The sequence below is a fragment of the Cottoperca gobio genome, chromosome 11 (assembly GCF_900634415.1).
Source record: "Cottoperca gobio chromosome 11, fCotGob3.1, whole genome shotgun sequence".
Classification (NCBI taxonomy): domain Eukaryota; kingdom Metazoa; phylum Chordata; class Actinopteri; order Perciformes; family Bovichtidae; genus Cottoperca; species Cottoperca gobio.
The window spans coordinates 16,883,641-16,906,720 of record NC_041365.1 but is presented as its reverse complement, the minus strand read 5'-3'; the positions used below and the strand labels follow the sequence as shown (position 1 = coordinate 16,906,720).

At 37.8% G+C, this 23,080-nt stretch overlaps 1 protein-coding gene across 1 annotated transcript; it reads left to right on the top strand.

The window, feature by feature from the left end:
• On the top strand, positions 1-22,790 carry slc9a3.1 (solute carrier family 9 member A3, tandem duplicate 1). Its single transcript, XM_029443107.1, is given in 17 exon segments — positions 1-307; positions 12,132-12,434; positions 13,408-13,568; positions 14,209-14,287; positions 14,884-15,061; positions 15,184-15,404; positions 15,500-15,702; positions 17,110-17,199; positions 17,293-17,363; positions 17,453-17,574; positions 18,246-18,253; positions 18,443-18,588; positions 19,006-19,129; positions 19,810-19,983; positions 20,452-20,506; positions 20,608-20,694; positions 21,413-22,790. Coding segments are annotated over 17 exon segments (2,625 nt in total). The 3' UTR covers positions 21,709-22,790.
• Positions 22,791-23,080: the final 290 nt, after the last annotated feature.

The window sequence follows — 23,080 nt, the reverse complement described above, 5'->3', positions numbered from 1 at the left end:
ATGGCATCTGCGTGGCGATTTGCACTTTTTCTCTGCATGTTGGTGATGGTGTCCAGAAGTCCGAGTCTGGCCAGTGATGACACAGAAACAGACACAAGTAGCGATCATGGGACCGCCACGGACTCCAGCACCGGGCACGAGACGGACTCAGGTCAGGACACTGGAACTGGTGATAGTGGTCATGAAGACAGTGGACACGGAGAAGATCCCATCACCACTCTACCTATTGTGAGCTGGAAGTGGCACCATGTCTCCACTCCGTACATTGTGGCCCTTTGGATCCTGGTCAGCTGGCTCTGCAAAATCGGTAAGTCCTACCAAATATTGCCCATTGAGGGCTTATCTTAAGTACACCTATTATTTAATTTTTGTTATTTTAATAGTAAATATGACTAACTTTAGCATATTTTTGGTAAACTTGTTGTGGTGACTTAATTAGAGGTAACATTAGATGTAAATTAGTCAGTACAGAATAAACACTTCCCAGGTTAAGGTGGTTGATATCAGCTTTGGAAGAAGGACTTAGATCCTTTAGTTAAAGGGACAATTCACCCGAAAATCTTAAATAGATATTTTTCCTCTTACCTGTAGAGCTATTTATCTTTTTGTTTTGGTGTGAGTAGCAGAGTGTTGGTGACATTGGGCCGTAGAGATGTCTGTCTTCTCTCCAATATAATGGAACTAGATGCACTCGGCTTGTGGTGCTGAAAGCGCCAAAAAAATACATAACAAAAACTCAACAGCAATTTCTCTTTCTAGAAATCAAGATGATCCACAGACCTTGTTGTGAGCAGTTTAATGAAGGAACTACTTTTCTTCTACCAAACTACACCCACCAACCGTATCAGAAGGAAGCGCGCATCTACTCAAGTCGATCTCGCTCGTCTGAACGCAACTAGAGAATAATTTATTTTTAGAGGAAGCAATGAGAAATGTGTGAAATTATTCATTTCTTTAGTAAGTAGCCGTATATTAAGCCGGATAGGGCTCCGCGTCTGGGTCCTGCATTATCCTCTCGCTGTACATTATCCATTACTTATATGGCGATAGGTATATAAAGCCGCGTTTCAACCGCATGGTATGGCTCTACTCGACTTGACGTTTGTGCAGGATGTCCCTTGACATACAAGTGACGATTCTCTCTGACCAATCAGTGGTCTGCAGTGTTTTAGCAGCGTTCACACCAAATGAGAGGCTAATTAAGTCAACGCAAAGACGCAAAAAATACACGCATATTACTTAATTGACCACAACCTGAAAATGAGCGAGGATCAGGAGAAAAATTCCTGTATTTATTCATATCGCAGAAAAAAATTATATCAATGTCTATTTTTTTCCGATATTGTCCATCCTTAGTATTGAATTAAATATGAAGCATTTGATTATATTAATGCAAACATTCTGTAAATCCAGTATTACCATATATTGCCAGATATTCAGTGGTAGCTGCCTCAGTCTGTATTGGTAGAAACATCTCCATAATTGTATTGTACATATCGTCACATCGTCCAGCCTCATTTCAAGGTTTATAGTAATAATATATGGTACTGTGGGGCAGTTTAAAAACAATTGACCTGTTGCATGCTGTCTGTGTTTCAAATTCTAACCCTTTGATTGGAAGAAATCCACTTCTGAAATAATGAATTGGACATAAAAGGCGCCTGAAGAGAGCTTGACCTCTGTTAAATATCTGACCAGGTGAAGCCGAAGTACTTGTCTTGTCCTAGAAAAAGGATATTAGTATTTCATGTATACACAACAGACGCAAATGGTTTGTGGCACTGTGGACAATGTAAATGAACGAGCATGCATTCATGTGGGTGTGTGTTTGTGTGTGTGCTTCTATCAAATGCAGGAAATGACTTGTGTTGATAACCAAACAATGAAATTAGACACAATTTACTGACTCTTTTTCTTTTTGCAAGTAGTTACAGTAGATATTGTAGGTCCGTATTGGCAGCTTCAGAGTTAAGAGTTAGGACTGAAAACATTACAGCCGTGTTTGTAGTGACAGTAACTTTCATGAGAGATTATGAGTCTATAATTATGAGATTATGATTCAAGCGTCTTTGAGTTTCTAGAAAACTATTATTATTATTATTATTATTATTATTATTATTATTATTATTATTATTATTATTATTATTATTATTATTATTATTATTATTATTATGAGTGGTAACAAACAAATGAAATGCGTTGTGTTTGGTTTTAGCGGATGTTTCTACAGCTACACTTGTCTTTTGAATTTTTGTGAAAAGAAATGCTTCCAAATTTTGCAAGTTCGAGAGGTTAGATTAAAAAACTTTAAATACGACTCAACATATCTTAAATGTGTTTAAATCTAAAAATGGATTTGCAGGTTTGTTTTTTTAACAATTGTCCCCCCCCCCCCCCCCCAGTTCCTTGGGGCAATTTTGAGTTCAGAATTTAAACTTAAAACATGAAAACAATACATTATCAAAGTGTGAAGAGGTAACAGTGTTGACGTTAAACACGTCTTTGTGTTGTGTTGCAGAGATATCTACTGATGTTAGCATGCTAACAGCTAGCTGCGCTCCGTCCAGTCTGTAATACCACGTGTTCCTCTAGAGGTGATAGTGAGTCAGTGTAGCTGCAGTCTGCCTCAGTACAGAGGGAGAAGAAGAACAGCTGCTGACTCGCTTGTTTTCTTTTTCGGAGATCAGAGTTTCAGCAGTTTGGTCTGATTTTGTATTCTTGCCCTGCTGACTGACTGACAGGCATTACACAGGAGTAAATGCAATACTCAATATAAAGAATGAATTAGAATACAGTAAATATGCCAAACTACTACAACTAAAATATAAACATTACAGATTGTATGGACGCAGTATAGAGGTGAAATACTGCCCCCTCTTCTTTGAAGCAGGTGTCTCGGAATTACACATTGCACCTTTAAAGTAAAACATTAGTAAAGGGCAAAGGCTGCGTAGAAGGCAAACATTTACACCGGGATTAGAGGACATCCCTGAAATGTAACCACTAAATCTGCTATTTCATATAGGGATTACATTTTTATGGACACACAGATTATAGGACTCATACATGTTTGATTGTTCTGCAGAGGGAAAACATTAGCATGTACTAAACTTTCAATATGTTTAGAAATTGACATGTTGAGTGCTGTGAATTTCAAGAAGAGCAAACTGGTATACAAACATATCCTTCAAGGAACTGAAACAAATCGCTTTGATCAAGTAATCTTGCATAAACTCAAACAATATGTGCACACTATAAATGTTGACTTTAAACTTACTCATCGTAGTTCACAGAATTGAAGACAATGGCATTAATTTTCTTCTTATCTTATTTCCTCTTTACAGATTTACAATGCTTGCCTCTGCTTTGAGCTAATTGAAGGACAATGGACAATAAATGCAGGTTTATTTATCTGCTGGAAAGTTTCCTTTTCACCTGCCAGTAATAACTTCTCTGGTCTCTCTTCATCTGGAAACATTTTGTATAATTAAAATCGAGTTATTCCACATTTCTGAAGTGTAGACACATTTTTATTCCTCATACTTTTCAGGTCAATTTGACCTTTTCACTCCCAACAGGTCGCCCCCTTCTAAGGTTGGTGTTGTTGTAATTACAACATTCCTCAAACTGAATAGCATCAGGTGAAAATGTGACAGTAAAATGTAATTGTATCTACATTTGTTACACTGAAGTGAATGCTGGGTCACAAATGACACATTTCTTTGCTCAAATGTGTATTTTTCACAGCACCCTGACAAACAGTAACACAGCGATCCTTAACTGTAGCTACTGTACTGTACCTCCCAGTCTAACAACAACCCCTAGATCACCTCTTTTTCACCATGAACTTGACCTCTCTTTGCGGCTGCAAAAATGTGCACAGATCTGTGGCCACTTTAGAATGATTGAAAGGTTTAAGCTAAAGGCCAGACACTCTACAGCAAGATATATTAGGTCATTAGTTAATAACACTGACCAGGCCAGGTCATGCTTGACTGGGCATGGCGTGCAGCTAAAAGGATGATTTACAGCACTTCGAGCTCACCAGAAAGCAGCGGTGGAATGTAACTAAGTAGTTTACATTTATTCAAGTACTGTATTTAAGTACACATTTGAGGTACTTGTACTTCAGTATTTCCATTTTATGCAACTTTGTACGTCTACTCCACTACATCTCAGAGGTAAATATTGTAGGGTTTACTCCACTACATTTGTCCAACAGGTTTAGTTACTTTTCAGATTACAATTTTTCCAACCCTTCCTGACCAGTAAAAACCATGTATCTCCAGGTGTGGTGATTTTGAATTTTCTTGATAAAGAAAAGATGAAGTGTTTCTTTATGTGTTGAGAAAGTTCTCCTACTTCTTCAGCTAAATTAAGTCTTTAAAAGCCTCTTGGATCAGCTGGAGAATGCTTCGTCACAAAGATGAAAACTGTTTGTCTGAGAAACTCATGAAAAGTTGACTTTTTAGAGATACGTGTTTCTCACAGGACAGAGACAAAGATACAGACGTGTGATGACTCTTATAGAATATGATGCAGTGTGTAGATTAAACTACCAACATGTGATGATTTATAGAATATGATGCAGTGTGTAGATTAAACTACCAACATGTGATGATTTTATAGAATATGATGCAGTGTGTAGATTAAACTACCAACATGTGATGATTTTATAGAATATGATGCAGTGTGTAGATTAAACTACCAACATGTGATGATTATAGAATATGATGCAGTGTGTAGATTAAACTACTAACATATGATGACTCTATAGAATATGATGCACTGTGTAGATTAAACTACTGACATATGATGACTATAGAATATGATGCAGTGTGTAGATTAAACTACTAACATATGATGACTCTATATAATATGATGCAGTGTGTAGATTAAACTACCAACATATGATGACTCTATATAATATGATGCACTGTGTAGATTAAACTACTGACATATGATAACTCTATATAATATGATGCAGTGTGTAGATTAAACTACTAACATATGATGACTTTATAGAATATGATGCAGTGTGTAGATTAAACTACTAACATATGATGACTATAGAATATGATGCAGTGTGTAGATTAAACTACCAACATGTGATGACTCTATATAATATGATGCACTGTGTAGATTAAACTACTGACATATGATGACTCTATAGAATATGATGCAGTGTGTAGATTAAACTACTGACATATGATGACTCTATAGAATATGATGCAGTGTGTAGATTAAACTACTGAACATATGATGACTCTATAGAATATGATGCAGTGTGTAGATTAAACTACTGACATATGATGACTCTATAGAATATGATGCAGTGTGTAGATTAAACTACTAACATATGATGACTCTATAGAATATGATGCAGTGTGTAGATTAAACTACAGACATATGATGACTCTATAGAATATGATGCAGTGTGTAGATTAAACTACTGACATTGATGACTCTATAGAATATGATGCAGTGTGTAGATTAAACTACCTAACATATGATGACTCTATAGAATATGATGCAGTGTGTAGATTAAACTACTAACATATGATGACTCTATAGAATATGATGCAGTGTGTAGATTAAACTACTAACATATGATGACTCTATAGAATATGATGCAGTGTGTAGATTAAACTACTAACATATGATGACTCTATAGAATATGATGCAGTGTGTAGATTAAACTACCAACATATGATGACTCTATAGAATATGATGCAGTGTGTAGATTAAACTACTGAACATATGATGACTCTATAGAATATGATGCAGTGTGTAGATTAAACTACTAACATATGATGACTATAGAATATGATGCAGTGTGTAGATTAAACTACTAACATATGATGACTCTATATAATATGATGCAGTGTGTAGATTAAACTACTAACATATGATGACTCTATATAATATGATGCAGTGTGTAGATTAAACTACCAACATATGATGACTCTATATAATATGATGCAGTGTGTAGATTAAACTACTAACATATGATGACTCTATAGAATATGATGCAGTGTGTAGATTAAACTACCTAACATATGATGACTCTATAGAATATGATGCAGTGTGTATATTAAACTACTGACATATGATGACTCTATAGAATATGATGCAGTGTGTAGATTAAACTACTAACATATGATGACTATATAATATGATGCAGTGTGTAGATTAAACTACTAACATATGATGACTCTATATAATATGATGCAGTGTGTAGATTAAACTACCAACATATGATGACTCTATATAATATGATGCAGTGTGTAGATTAAACTACTAACATGTGATGACTTTATAGAATATGATGCAGTGTGTAGATTAAACTACTAACATGTGATGACTTTATAGAATATGATGCAGTGTGTAGATTAAACTACCAACATATGATGACTATAGAATATGATGCAGTGTGTAGATTAAACTACTAACATATGATGACTCTATAGAATATGATGCAGTGTGTAGATTAAACTACCAACATGTGATGACTCTATAGAATATGATGCAGTGTGTAGATTAAACTACTGACATATGATGACTCTATAGAATATGATGCAGTGTGTAGATTAAACTACTAACATGTGATGACTATAGAATATGATGCAGTGTGTAGATTAAATTACTGACATATGATGACTCTATAGAATATGATGCAGTGTGTAGATTAAACTACTGACATATAATGACTCTATAGAATATGATGCAGTGTGTAGATTAAACTACTGACATATGATGACTCTATAGAATATGATGCAGTGTGTAGATTAAACTACTAACATATGATGACTCTATAGAATATGATGCAGTGTGTAGATTAAACTACCAACATATGATGACTCTATAGAATATGATGCAGTGTGTAGATTAAACTACTGACATATGATGACTCTATAGAATATGATGCAGTGTGTAGATTAAACTACTAACATATGATGACTCTATATAATATGATGCAGTGTGTAGATTAAACTACTGACATATGATGACTATAGAATATGATGCAGTGTGTAGATTAAACTACTGACATATGATGACTCTATAGAATATGATGCAGTGTGTAGATTAAACTACTAACATATGATGACTCTATAGAATATGATGCAGTGTGTAGATTAAACTACCAACATATGATGACTATAGAATATGATGCAGTGTGTAGATTAAACTACTAACATATGATGACTCTATAGAATATGATGCAGTGTGTAGATTAAACTACTGACATATGATGACTCTATATAATATGATGCAGTATGTAGATTAAACTACTAACATATGATGACTATAGAATATGATGCAGTGTGTAGATTAAACTACTGACATATGATGACTCTATATAATATGATGCAGTATGTAGATTAAACTACTAACATATGATGACTCTATAGAATATGATGCAGTGTGTAGATTAAACTACTGACATATGATGACTCTATATAATATGATGCAGTATGTAGATTAAACTACCAACATATGATGACTCTATATAATATGATGCAGTGTGTAGATTAAACTACCAACATATGATGACTCTATAGAATATGATGCAGTGTGTAGATTAAACTACTAACATATGATGACTCTATAGAATATGATGCAGTGTGTAGATTAAACTACTGACATATGATGACTCTATAGAATATGATGCAGTATGTAGATTAAACTACCAACATATGATGACTCTATAGAATATGATGCAGTATGTAGATTAAACTACCAACATATGATGACTCTATATAATATGATGCAGTATGTAGATTAAACTACCAACATATGATGACTCTATATAATATGATGCAGTGTGTAGATTAAACTACCAACATATGATGACTCTATAGAATATGATGCAGTGTGTAGATTAAACTACTAACATATGATGACTCTATAGAATATGATGCAGTGTGTAGATTAAACTACCAACATATGATGACTCTATATAATATGATGCAGTGTGTAGATTAAACTACCAACATATGATGACTCTATAGAATATGATGCAGTGTGTAGATTAAACTACCAACAGGCTGTAAAGGAGTTAAAATGAGCTCAACATTAAACATCTACAGCCATAAAATGCAACATACACATTAATGCAGCCGTGATATTAATCCAGAAACATCGTACAGTATATAATAGTTAAACACTGACAGGGAACATTTTATTATGTATGTATTATCACAGTGTGGTATTAGTACTTTTACTTAAGTGATTTGAATACTTCTTCAAGCGCTGTCAGAAACCAAGAAGATGTCAATCAAATGTAAAGCCACTTTACTTCTGGTACAAGTACAGAGTGTATATCGGCACCTGGAGATTTCACTGTGTGTGCGCTTCGAATCCCCCATTGCCAGTATAAAGCAATGGTCGTCAAATTATGTAACTGGATGAACATTAGTAATTATGCTTAAATATATCAACTCAAATAATACAATATATGTCCATATGAGCAACCTCAGATATTTGTGTGTCTTTGTAGAGACATACTGGTTCACACCTGTGTGAGAGTTTATACGTATCCGATCATCAAACCAGTCCATCTCTTCAATGAGGCTATTGTCCCTTGTTCTGCTCAAACAGGATGGGACACCTGGCCTAAAGAAACATCCAGTTATAACGCAACAAGTTCAGTGAGTCAGTGCCTGGGAATAAGTGCAGATCAGTAGATTAATGTACCTTGACTTTGAAGAGTGTATCGGTCATTTAAACTTAAAGGACAATGCTGTTGTTGTTTTATATCATTCTTACAGTCAACAAAAGACAAAAACCAACAATGTGTTAGCTCGTCTCTTGATACTTTCCGACCTCCCTCCCCGTGTGTCACTCAGCCCCAAGCCTACTGATTTCTGCTGACAACATAAATCTTTAATAACGGCTCATAAAGATGCAGTTACATTTTTGTTGATTGCACAATGTAATGGCTGTAGAATAATGACACCATTAGCGTTTAGATTGGTTCCCTATAAGCCTCGCTTTCACTTTGCAATTCTTTCTGCACCGGGTACGATCTCCGGGGAGAATGAAGTAAAGATAGCACTTTTGTTTCCCCCGGGAGCTATCGGTAGCTATTCCCAGTTACCAAAGAGTATCAATGTAAATTCTTTGACGTTACTATCCCCAGTAGCGTAAAATGGTGGGCAGTGAAACAACCGAAGTAACTATGTAAAAGAAAATGCAGTGCGTCCTGTGTGTCCTGCTAGTTGCTAGGCTCTGAGGAAAAGGGAAAGCAATCCCGTTGAACTACTTTCAGCTGCGGATTAACACACATTTGGTGCAGGACATGATGAAGTGTTTTTGAACAGTTTTTGGACAACAAAAGAGCTCTTGGACTTCAAATCAGTATCATAGAATTCATGTCAAACATTTCAGTACCACAAAAAGGAGTATATTATTTAGTCAATCATAGCTCCAATTATATCATAGATAGTAAAAGTTTATTTTGGGACTGCCAGAGGACAGGGTTCTCATCTCTCCCGTCAAAGGACAGGGAGTCTTTAACCAGGATTGAGTAATGTCAGTGTCAATCATTACTAAGCACAAAGCTGTGAGATGAAGTCAGTGGAAATGTTACTAAACACACACACACACAGGTATTCATTCAACATCAAATGACCTCTGCTCCATTACTTACTCCCTCACTCCCGGTGAGACACACACATGACAAACTTGAGTTGAGAAAAATAATGACTGAATGTTTCAATGGTGACTGAATAACTGGAAACCTTTCTTAGACATCCGTTACTCTTCCGATAATCCTCCAACCTAAACACGCACGCACACACACACACACACACACACACACACACACACTCTTGGTCATAGAGGAGATACTGTACACATAAAAGGCTGAGTCCATGGTTCTGCACACTTCGGAATTGACTGCATCGCTGTTGACCACAGACTGTGGGAGGACACAAAGTCGCCGACTGAGATAGAAAGATGGAGCACTAGAGTAGTGAAAAGATAGCAAGTGTTATTCCAAAAAGAGTGAGGCAGAGGAAAACCCACAAAAAAAGGAGGGGTAAGAGGTGTGACACACTGTCCAGCGCTTCAGTCAGTCTGACCTTGGTACAGATTTGGTTCACCTCCTTCACTTCTTCTTGGCTCTCTTTTCTCTCTGTTTTTGAAATTAAGTTAATCAAATGCAACGCTGCGGATATGTACATCTCTGGCTGTTGGGGTCAGTGTTACTGATCTGCCTCATCTCAGGGGTCACAAAGGTGAACGGGGATGTGGCGTTAACGCATCAAGAATCCCATCTGAATCCGCCATCTGAGTCCAAATCGAACTTGAGTCAGACTCAACACGGCCATGGCTCCAGCGTCATCACAGGAATACCAGTCGTGACTTTCAAATGGCCCCATGTGGTGACCCCTTATCTTGTTGCTTTATGGATATTGGTGGCTGGTTTGGCTAAATTGGGTATGTAACAAACAGTTTAGGAAATAAAATGCGCTAAAAAGGTGTTTTCTTTCTGTGTTCTCTTTTACCTAAGTAAAAGTAGTAATACCACAATGTAGAAATACTCTGTTACAAGTAAAAGTCATGTATTCCAAATGTTACTTAAGTAAGAGTACAAGAGTGCTAGAATCAAAATATACTTAAAGTAAAAGTACTCATTATGCAGAATGGCCCATTTGAGAAGTATATATATAATATTATTGGATCATAGTTAGTGATGCATTAGTGTTGCAGCTGGTAAAGGTGGAACTGATTTTAATTTCTTTATTCTGCTGGGTATCTTTATATAATGTAAAACATCAAAATGTATCACTTTATTTATATTTTGTATTTATAATCTGATTAAGTAACAAGTCAAATAAATGGAGTGGAGTACTTGAGTATTTCCAAATATATTGAAATATTGTACTTTTTACTCCACTATATTTATTGTATAACTTTAGTTACTTGTATCTCAAAATTACAAGTACAAGTACAATACTTGAGTACATGTACTAAGTTACATTCCACCTCTACCAGTTACAACTAGTTTCTAGTATCTCATATGACGATTGATCTTCTGACATGAGAACAACAAGATAATGTTGAGCTATTTTTAACTCACATCATGTCATTTACATACAATGTTATCCTTTTGTCACACACTGGAAGACTCTGATCTTCCGCATGTTAGCATTCGCATGAATTATTTGATAATCTGTCATTTTATTACATTTAAAAACAATAAGTGTGTGTGTGTGTGTGTGTGTGTGTGTGTGTGTGTGTGTGTGTGTGTGTGTCTGAAATCTGTTTTCAGGGCCTTTAACCATGAGAAAGTATGTTTTGGGAAAGGGAGAAATGTCTTAAATTGCACCATGACGTGCTTCTAATATTATAACAAACAGTGTCACTTCCTGCAGCAGTGAACTGCAGGCTGTGTTATCAATGCAGCATGCCTCCCGAGAACAGAAGAGTTTCTTCTGTTTGTCCTGCATTACAAATTCCACAGATTGTCAAGAGTTTTGGACCTTTTATAATCACTTCATTGGTTAATATTGGATCTTATTGAATACCACAAAACTTGTGTGAACAAGATGCATCATATTTACAGTTTACACTGATCGTACTTGCTATATTGAGCCTCTTTGGGTTCCACTGTCATGCACAAATGTAAACATGGCATTCAAATCTAATAGACCTTCAACAAAAGACGAGGCCTGTGAGCCGGAAAGAGAGATCAACATTTTGAAATGGCTCTACTGTAATGGTTAAGTAGGTTGGATTATTAAATAAGCTTTAGTGACACTTTGTCAGGCCATTAAGTTAAGTAACCTTTAGCAGAAGTCTGTCTTTAGTTACGCAGAGAGACTTATAGACCTTCATACGTGACACGCTGGTTAATCATATGCTCAGAACAAAAAGTGTCACTTTCTCAGTCGAGTGCAACAGTTGATCATTTGCAAATTTTGCAACCTCACAAATAGATTTTAGTTTTAAGGTCTATGGCTTGTTCCTAAGAAAATTCAGTCTTATTATTGTTTTTTAGGAATCTACTGTTGTTGCTTCTTATGTCACTAAAGAATTCATTATATTCCTTTTTTAATTAATTTTTAGAAAAGTGTGTCTTCTCTTCTCTTTCTCTCTCCTTCTCTTCTCTTCTCTTCTCTCAGTCATCGAGGCCAACCACCATGTGACCAGCGTGATCCCAGAGAGCGCCTTGCTCATCTGCTTTGGCTTCATTCTGGGTGGGATCATTTGGGGTGCAGACGGGGTGCAGACCTTCACGTTGACCCCAAATGTGTTCTTCTTCTACCTGTTGCCTCAAATCATCCTGGACGCGGGCTACTCCATGCCAAACAAGCTCTTCTTCAGCAACATGGGGGCCATCCTGATCTACGCCGTCATCGGGACCTGCTGGAATGCCGCCAGCTTGGGACTGTCGCTGTGGGGGTGTCACAAGGGAGGAGCCATGGGTAAGAGACTCACTTCAACATGCGGCCTGCTACCTACAATTCTGGGATGTTCATATTGAGGGACATCAACAGCTTCACGTCCCACTGAGGCATTTTGAGAGCAATTTAGTAGTTTATTTCTGCAAGTTATTTCTGTAAGGGGTTATTCGAGCGAGGGGGGGGGGGGGGTCAGGTCCATGCTGGTGTTCTAAAAACAACAGTAGGTTAGTTATTGTAGTCTGGCCCCTGATTGGCCCGCAATTTGTGTCAAAAATCTCACTCCTTCTCTGACATCATACACACATATTATCCCCAATGTCCATGAATCCATTTAGAAATCATAGAACAAATCTGTCCTTTTTACTCCATAACTTGAGAATCATCACATTAAACATCACAAGTAATTCCAGTGAAAGTTGTCTTTTACATCTATGGGTACATTGCAAACAGGAAGTGCCAATTGCAAATTCCGGCTTACTTTTAATGGCGGCAATTTGCTAAAACATTTAAACAAATATAAGCTAAAGAAACGGTGCCAACAGGCTTTGAAACTCATTGTGTCAGGGTGGGAAATACTTTTATTTGATGAGTGGGATTGGAGAGAGTTCTGAGATGGAGTTATACTAGTTATTCCATGTGTATCAACCAAACTTTATGGCAATCCATCCAATAGTTGTTGAGATGTTACAGTCTGGACCAAAGCGGTGGATTGTCACACCTACTTTACCCCCTGGCATTTACTTGAAAAATGTCACTTGAATGATATGAAAAAAAAGAAACACAAAACGACACCCACACAAAGCAGCTGCAAAGAGACACAAAACAAGCAACCGCAACAACAAAAAAGTAGAGTCTAGCTCCTATGTAGGAAAGACGGTGTGCCCATTGTCTCACAGTCCGCCCGTGATTGTAGAGCGACAGCCTGATGTCTCACAGGTTCTTTCATCCTAAATAAGCCACATTTAGTGTATCTGCCCTGTGTGCTGTGCTGTAGGTGACCTGGACATCGGTCTGCTGCAGTATCTTCTGTTCGGCAGTCTGATAGCTGCTGTGGACCCTGTAGCCGTCATTGCCGTGTTTGAGCAAGTGCACGTCAACGAGGTCCTCTTCATCATGGTGTTTGGAGAGTCGCTGCTCAACGACGGCGTGACGGTGGTTCGTATGCTACGATTTTGTAATGTTTACCTGAGAAGCAGAACAGTTTGTGAGTTTGCTGAAACATCCATCATTAGAAAAGTACACTTTCCAGACATGAAGTGTAAAGAATGCAAACATTGTGCACTTTAATAGAGGACCTTTACCCTGACTGAAGTCTTGTCATCTTGCCCAATCTTTATCTTAACTTTATGCTCAATCAAAACATTGAAAGAGGTTGATCTAATAAGAAATACTGCTTGTATGCTTGTTATGAATCATTAAATGCCTTTCTATTCACTGCTAAAACTACAGTGAGGAGTGAAAGTGAATAACAAGGTGTTACTTTCAACTTTCCACACCTTTCTATTGACTCTGACCTCTCTGAGGCTTATTGAAAAAAGCATTTTACTGTTGTCACTTTGCTTTTTTAATTTTGGGGAATTTTTAATGTGGTTGCACGCACAATCCATACACTTGTTGCAGGTGCCGGGTGTCAATAATCTGCACAGAATTTTTTTTCCAATATTTTGTTCTCAGTTCTTCTTTCATTCTACATGGACATGACAGTGTTTTGAATCCAAATCTTTCTTCATCATTAGGAGTGTAAACACACCTTTACGAATGATGGATTTCTCTCCTTTTCTTCCTCGTCTCTTAGGTGCTCTTCAATGTATTTGATGCGTTTGTGTCACTGGGAGGATCCAAAATTGATGCTGTGGAGATCATTAAAGGAATAAGTAAGGAGTGACATTTATTTACCCGTTGAAAGGCAAGAATGTAACATGTGTGTAGATGGGCCTGCCCGGCTCTATGGACTCGATCAGGCTGTGGTTTCAGAGATGCTGTATGTACGCAGCAGGGTTCCCTCAGATCCTTAAAAAGTCTTAAAAGGCATTCAATGAATTAGTCTAAAAATAAGCCCTAATTGCTATTAACATTTCGTCTTAAATCAATCTTTCAAAAGTCTTTAAAATGCTCAATTTATAGAACGCCTCCCACATTAATGCCACACAGGTCGGGGGTAACCAACAGCACTCATATTTTGTTTGCGTCCAGGATTTAGCACATGTTCCACTCTAGTGTTACTTTGTTTTCACCATTTGAAGAAGATCATCTCATTTTTTCTGGACCAACAAAATCATGTTTTATGTTACAATAAGCATTTGGGGAAATGGTGTCTTTTTTCCTTATTATTGGTTAATGTAAAGTTGGTCTTGATTTTCATTAAGAGTGGCATTAAGAAGTTTAAATACCGACTTGCTGTTTGAACCCTGGTGTGTTTACTGGTTAACATGAAAACAACTTTTTATACACGTGTAATCCCTCTCTGCAGTTTCCTTCTTTGTGGTGGCGTTTGGAGGTTCCCTCATGGGATTTTTGTTCGGGCTGCTGATCTCTCTTCTGACCAGATGTACTAAAAACATCCAGATCATTGAGCCGGGCTTCGTCTTCATCCTGGGATACCTCTCCTACCTGACCGCTGAGATGCTCTCCCTGTCTGCCATCCTCTCGTGAGTACTCCATGAAAAACATCTCTTTTATTACTTCTGTGTCCATTTTATTTCATTTATAGAAGCATTTATTACCCACGGGTCTTTGAAATCTAATTTATTTCCTTGTTTTTGTTCTGTAGGATCGTCTTCTGTGGTATGTGCTGCCAGAAGTACATCAATGCAAACATGGACGAGAGGTCCGTCACCACAGTCAGATATGTCATGAAGGTTTTAGCCAACGGATCAGAAACCATCATCTTTGTGTTCCTCGGCATCTCCGCCATTGATAAAACAATCTGGGTGTGGAACACGGGCTTCATCCTCCTCACGCTCTTCTTCATCCTACTGTACAGATTCATCGGTGAGATTTTTGTCTTTAGCTGTCAGCAAACAGAACGCTATCTGAAGTCAGAGAGGTCCCAAAACAGACTGTGTTTGTGTGCACATGTACTACAGGTGTCTTTTTCCTCACCTGGATCCTGAATAAGTACAGGCTGGTCCCTGTGGAGTTCATAGATCAGCTGATTATGAGCTACGGTGGCCTGCGAGGCGCTGTCGCATATGGCCTTGCTACGATGCTGGATGGGGACAAGATAAAGGAGAAGAATCTGATGGTCTGCACTTCTCTCATCGTCGTGTACTTCACTGTCATACTTCAGGTACATAGCGACTTGTCTCTCTTGTTACTAAGCTCAAATCTTCTTTTTCAAAGTTAAATTATGGAAATTACAGTTAGCAGGATTTTCTGCATCTCCTGCATGGAACAATCTACAGGCTGATCTAAAACTTAAAAACTTCAAAGTTACCCTGAATGAGTTTAAAGCTTTGGTGAAGTCTCTCGGGTCCAGGATGTCTGTGTGCAAATGTGTTTCATTGATCATTTTTAATGTTAAGGCCCTGTCACACATATCCGTATGACAGAAACGTATGCCGTCGCATACGGAAATTTGTCAAGAGTCCAAATACGTCCAACTATGTCTAACCTATTGATAGAGTATCACTTCCTAATACAAAACGTATCAGACAAATGCAGAATGTATACAAAAATATGGCGTATACAAAATATCGACAACACGCTGGTTTACGTTGATATAAGGTAAGGTATAAGTAGTATTCGTTAAGAGCTACGCTGTGTTACGCTGGGGTGCGTTGTTGAACGCTGATGTTTTGAGCATGTTCAACATTACCAGACGTACCCGACGTGTGCTTCATAAGTTATGCAGACGTTACGTTACGTTACACATACGTGAATACGGAATACGTACGTGAATATTTACCTACGTAAATATAGTACATAAATACCTACGTGACTACGTTAGAGGTACGTTAGATATAGGCTACGTCGGCTGACGGTGAATCCTACAGCCAACTTATTGATACCGAGTGGATAACCTATTCCTACCCTATGTTAAACTTATGCCTGACGACGGAGTAACTTATTAAACGTGTTTCTACAGTACAGCTAGCGTTCAGCATGTTAGCCGCTCTCCAGAATCAGCATGACGTGAACCAGATGGCACTTTTCCAGCTCCGTTAAGTGATACGCTATCAATAGGTTAGACATACGTATAATAATTTGTTATGTATTCGTTATGTATACGTCAGCTACAACACCGCTGTGGAAAAGTTGGACGTATTTGGACTCTGACACATTTTGAGCTACTTTTCATATACGCCGTCATGTTTCTGTCATACGGAGCTGTGTGACAGGGCCGTATGTCTGGCGTGTTCGGCGTATCGTCTGCGTCCTTCGAACGATCACAACTTACCCTTAATTTATATCAACGTATTGGCGATATTTCGTATGCGCCGGCATACATTTCTGTCATACGGATATGTGTGACAGGGCCTTTAGTCAAATCTATGTGGTTTTATGTTAATTGTTGAAACTCTGTGTTGTTTCTATCCTTGGCCAGGTCTCCTTTGTAATAGACAACTAGGGACAAACCTGGTTTTATTACAGTTAAATAAATAGAATAAAAAAGTGTTTCTTGTAGCTTTCTTACACAAAACACATGAAAGCTTAATTATTATAATTTTTTTGCTTGAATCTCTTTCTGTTGCAGGGAATAACAATGAAACCTCTGGTCAACTGGCTGAAAGTAAAGAGAGCTGCAGTGACGGAGCTCACGCTCATAGAAAAAGCTCAGAACAAGGTAGAGCTCAAAGTTACCAAACATACTGTACATACAACCATAAAGCACCAGGCTGCAGTCCAATATTACAGCATCTCTGTTCTTGTTGCGTAGGTGTTTGATCACATGCTTGTTGCCATAGAAGATATATCTGGCCAAATAGGACATAACTACATGAGGGACAAGTATGTAAAGACATCTTAAACGATTCAACTGATGAAATGTGTTCAAAAGTTTGAATGAAGCTACAATCATCTCTTCTCTCGCTGTGAAGGTGGAATCACTTTGAGGAGAAGTGGATGTCGAGGATTTTGATGAAGCCATCGGCGAGGAAGAACCGCGACTACGTCTTCAACGTCTTCCATCAGCTGAACCTCAAGGACGCTATGAGCTACTGTGGCTGAGGTGAGGGTCAAATGCTGTTTCAAGTATATTCAAGTGCATTTTGTTTAAGTGTACATTAACTCTGTGCCTCACTTTAAAGAACAAAAGACAAACATGTCAAAAACACTATTAAAACTAATATGTTCTACTATTACTACCACTTACATATTTAACTTCCAACTTCAGTCCTGATTATAACTTACACATTTTCATTTATTTTAAGAATTTGAACCCTTTAAAAAACATCATATTAATAATAATAATAATAATAATAATAATTCATCAACATAATAATTCCACTATTGTTCTTTCAACAACATTTCAGTTAAATTATTTTCTGTACACTAAATACTAGGGGGAATTTTTATTTTTACACAGTCTGGGATATGTCATTAGAAACATGAATGTTGATGTATTTTGTTTTGTGTGTGCAGAACACCAGGGTTATAGCATGTACTTGCTCCATAGGGCAAACGTGAGAAAATTGCTCAATCTGGTGGAAAATACTAAAAGCACAATTTTGAAACCAGGGCTCTAAATTCAAAGCCTGATATAATAGAAAGCACGATTTAATTCAGTAATGGCCGTGAGGTCAAAAATATGTTGAAATAATGTTTCAATGAGGACAGTGTTGTCCTTGAAGCTCTGTATTTTATCTTCAGTTTATTAGAGGCTTATTATAGGAGCTGACGTTGAACTTCCCGGGAATTCGGGGGAAAAGATTACTCATAACCTTGGCAACATGTACGCCACATGCAATAACACAGCCAAAATGATTGAAACATTTCAAAATAAAAATGTCCCTAGTGAGGCACAAGGGCTAAAGGAAACAGACATGACACTCGGTGCTGGTCTGAGTCCTCTGGTCTGGATGTTGCAGGGTGAACGTCGAGGCTCTCTGGAGTTTGTCCGCAATGAAACGGCATTCGTCGACTTCAAGAAGAAGTTTGGTGACGAATTCTCAGAGGTCATGCCTGACATCATGGCAGACACGTCAGACGATCACGGTGGAATGTCCGCTATGAGGTGAGCAAACCTTTTTACCTGATTCACACCACGATCACAGGAGAAGGTAGTCTGCAAATACAGCAACAAACTCATAGAGCAATAATATACTTTAAACGACTGTCCAATTCCTTTCACTAGTTTCATTTTGAGATATGAAATATGAACTATTTAGAAGTTGAAAACTAGGGTTAATCCACTATTGTGATTGAACACCTCGTTACATCAGATGTGCTCAGACACTGCTCCCTGGTGTCAGCAAGAAGTCACATCATTCTTTCTCACACTTGGAAACAAACCAAACTCATGATCGTGGACGGAACCATCGAGTTGTAATTCTCCACCGAATGTTTATGTTATGAGAAGCCTGAATTAGTGCTGTGCTAGATTGATAAAGTCACAAAGTAATGACGACATGATTTGTTTGTCCTGCTGTAGAAGAGACCACGTGCCTTCAGTGAGCCTGGAAATGCACGAGCAGACCATGAATGGTATGAGGGAAACAGAGGACATTAACACTCACCACCTGCTGCAGCAGCATCTGTACAAGGGCAGGAAGCAGGTACACATGTTCAGTCACATCACAATACACTACATTCATAACATGTAAAGGGTACTACAGCAATGAAGTACTGCACTTCTATATGGTTGGATGACTCACAAGAGAAAATATTTAGTTTTTAAAGGAATATTGGTCAAATTTGATGCAGCAGAGGCCAATATGTCCTGATGTTCAGTCCCCACTAGCCCCAGAAACGGTGTAGCCTTCATTCCCCAAAATGCAACACAATAGCTTCATGTCACTTGCCTCCTAATAACCCATTTCCCTTCAAACCCTGCCCGTCATAATCTGGGTTTTTTGTTAACTTAAGGATAATGATAGAATAATAAATACGGCTTTCAAATACAACACCAGATGGTTGTGAGTTCAATACTGGTATTGAACTCACAACCATCTGTCCCTGGGGCTGTCACCATTGTGCCCCTGAGCAAGGACTGTCCCTGTAGTTAGTTCACATGTAATGTAATGTAATGAAGCTGAAAGTCCTCCTGACAAGTAACCTGAACTTTTTGTGCAAAATTGTGTCCCTTTAAAAACATCGTCTGAAACTTATGATAAACCTTCTGCATGAGAAACGAGTTACAGGCTGTCTTCTTGCCCTCTCTGTCTTATCAAAAACGTTCTCTCAAATTTAAATTTTGACAATTTACAATTTGCGCCTCTTGTTTTCTGGTGAGCAGCACCGGCACAGATACAGCCGGAGCCATTTCGACGTCAACCAAGATGAAAATGAGGTGCAGGAGATCTTCCAGAGGACCATGAGGAGTCGTTTGGAGTCCTTTAAGTCTACAAAGATGGGCGTTGCTCCACCAAAGACGATAACCAAGCACACTAAGAAAGACCAGCAGCAGAAGGTCATTTTTATAATATACATGAGATTTTACGCAATTGCAAAAATGGTCTGGATATTGTTGTTGTTAATAACAAAACATATGTTCATAGCACTAAGTATAAAAACTGTCAACACAAGCTGTCATCAAATATTTTGCCAGATTTGTAATCATCAATTCTGAATCGGCAGTACCTTAAATTAAACTTAAATTCATAGTTTATCACACTTTTATATTTGACCTAGTCTTGTGTGAATCGTGGATTCTTTTGCTAAATCAAAACTAGATTTTTGCAGGAAAACATGATTATATTGATCAAAGTAAGATATTGGAGATAGTATCACTTTGATAGTGTACCAAAGATCAGCACGAGTGCCAAAGGTTGCAAATAATACCCCCAACAGTCAAAACATGTGTATCATGGCTTTGCATTTCACATTTTGTGACTTTTAAGATGTAATAATAATAAACTGACTACTCTACCACCTGCAGATGCCAAATGGAAAATCATTGGACAAAAGTAAAAGCTACAATTCTGGTGATGAAGGTTTGTATCTGTGTTTCAGTTTTAAAAACTTTACCTGAGCCCTGAAATGTCCAAGTGCTTAATGAAAGCCCTTTTTTGAAAACTGTTTATTTTCTTTCTAGATTTTGAGTTCTCGGAGGGAGACAACGCCTCTGGCTATGAAGCATCAGGCGGTTTATTCCCCATGAGGGTGACCTACAGAGCAGGAGGTAAAATAAACCCACCGTCTTGTCCACTTATCTTTAACCTGTGGTGGACGAAGACCTCCGATCCTTTACTTGATTAAGAGCACCAATACAACTTCTAGGAATAATCCATTACATGTAAAAGTCCGTCAGTCAAACCTACTTAAGTACAGAAATATTATCAGCAAAATGTACTTAAAGTATTCGTTCTGGAGTAAAATACCCCTGTGATTGATGTTGTGGAATGTGGAAGTAGTTTTAACTACTTCATTTACATTTAGGAATTTTAGTCTGGTGGTTCCAAACCTAGGAAATGGTCAAACAAGAAGATAAAATAAAGTTCTGCTGCACAAATAATCTTTAAATTCTCTTTCCAAGAGTTTTCTTTTCTTGAAAGGTTTACCCTTTTTAACCCTCAAACAGTTATTTAAATGAAAATATTTGAGAAGTTTAGGGGAAATCTCTTTGCTGAAAAGTCACACAGTTTATAGTAGAGGACAAGCCAAAAGGTTGGTAACCACTGATTTAATCTTAAATGTATTCTATTTAATGTTAAATCTTAATCAGAAAAGTAACGCCTAACTCCAGCTGTCAGATACATTTAGTGGAGTAAAAGTAGAAAGTGGCAAAAAATGTAAATACTCGCGTATATTACCTCAAACTTCTACCTAAGTACCTGAGGTAGTGTACTTTCCAACCCCCAACTCTGTCAGCATTAATTCACTTTATGTCTCTGGTCCAGCTGGAATAGAGAATCCAGCTTTTATGCCGGAGCTGGACCCCATGGCCCCGATGCAGATCCCTCCGTGGCTGGCGGAGGCCGAGCTCGACAGCAGCATGGTGGCTCCTTCGCAGCGGGCCCAGGTGATGCTGCCGTACACGCCCAGCGACCTGCGCCGCCTGGCCCCTCTCCGCATCAGCACTCGCTCCACCGACTCCTTCATGCAGGCTGACACGCAGCAGCTGGACGAGCTGCCGCCTCCGCCACCTCCACCCCCACCCCCACCCCCACCACACAGAGACGGTGGCCACATGTAGCAGCCCCCACCCCTCACTCTTCCCCCTTTAACCTGGCTGCAGAAGACACCGAACCTGTCCTCAGACTTTGCCCTGTCTACTACTCTAATATTGACTTGGGAATGTTTTCTTTTCCTTGCCATTGCTTAATCTTACTCCTGAGTCTCTAGGCAAAACATTCACAGTCCCACAACCTTTGTGCCCTTCTCTTCAGCTTCTCTTGTTGCTCCACTTCACCCTTCACTGAGCAACGGGGACGCTGCAAGTAAAGCGAGAGATCCTGTATGCACAGTGGCATGCTATTTACCAGCACATGTTGAACATTGTCATGTTTTCTCCTCTGGTTCATAGTACACCAGTCAAAGAGTGTAAATCAGTCCTTATGGAGTATCTCATCCCTGAATGTGACGCAGAAACCTTTCTCAAGAATGTAGATATTTATGAATTGTGTTATTTATAAAGTTAATGACAAGTGAGAGACATGAAAATAATTAAAACTCTTTAATCTTAATATCATTTTCTTTTTGTGATTTCTGATTTGTCTCAGAACTAAAGAGTCATGGTTCAAATATTGTATTTCCTCCGTTTTCCCGCGATAACGAGTTCATTTGATTGTTTTCCCAAAATCACAAGTTATTTGTCATCATCTCGAAATGACACATTTTGTTTTCCCGAGATACAGGATTCTATTTCACGAGATCAGAAAACTTTCTTGAGATAATGACATAATTAATTACAGCTCTCAAGAAAACTTGTTATCGCGGGAAAAACATGGTTTATATAATGTTTGAACCATGGCTTCCGTACAGAACAGTTCGTGAGATTAAATATTAAACTTGAAGAATAAGACTAATGTGAAAATGTCACTTGTATGATAAAGACATATTATATTTATTCACAAATGAAGTTTGCTATTGTGTGGACATCTCCATCATTCCAAACAGACACATTCTGTATATTATACGTTCCTCCAACAAAGAACACTTTGACTGTTTTGAACTGCATGCATTAGAATATGAATTTAGAAATAAAATGAAAATAGATTATATCATTTGTGGAGTTAGTTACACTGTGTTTAAGTGAGATATTTATTCAGAAAATGAATCCACGTCTACTTTGATAATTGATTAATTTGTTTATCTTGAAAAAATAAATGCAAACAATGGGCTGCTGTTCTTTTTTATAAATATTATGACTGCTGATAAAAATGAGCCTTACATCCAACAGATGTTAACTTTTTAATGTGCAAAATACCTAACACATGAAAATAAGGTAATTAAAAAAGGTGTCACCTTCAGCAATATGAACTTGTGATGGCCATTTGCTATCAATATCTTCTAACTATTTTCTATTCCGCAAAACAATAAAAATGATTGTTAGGTGCAGCCATAAT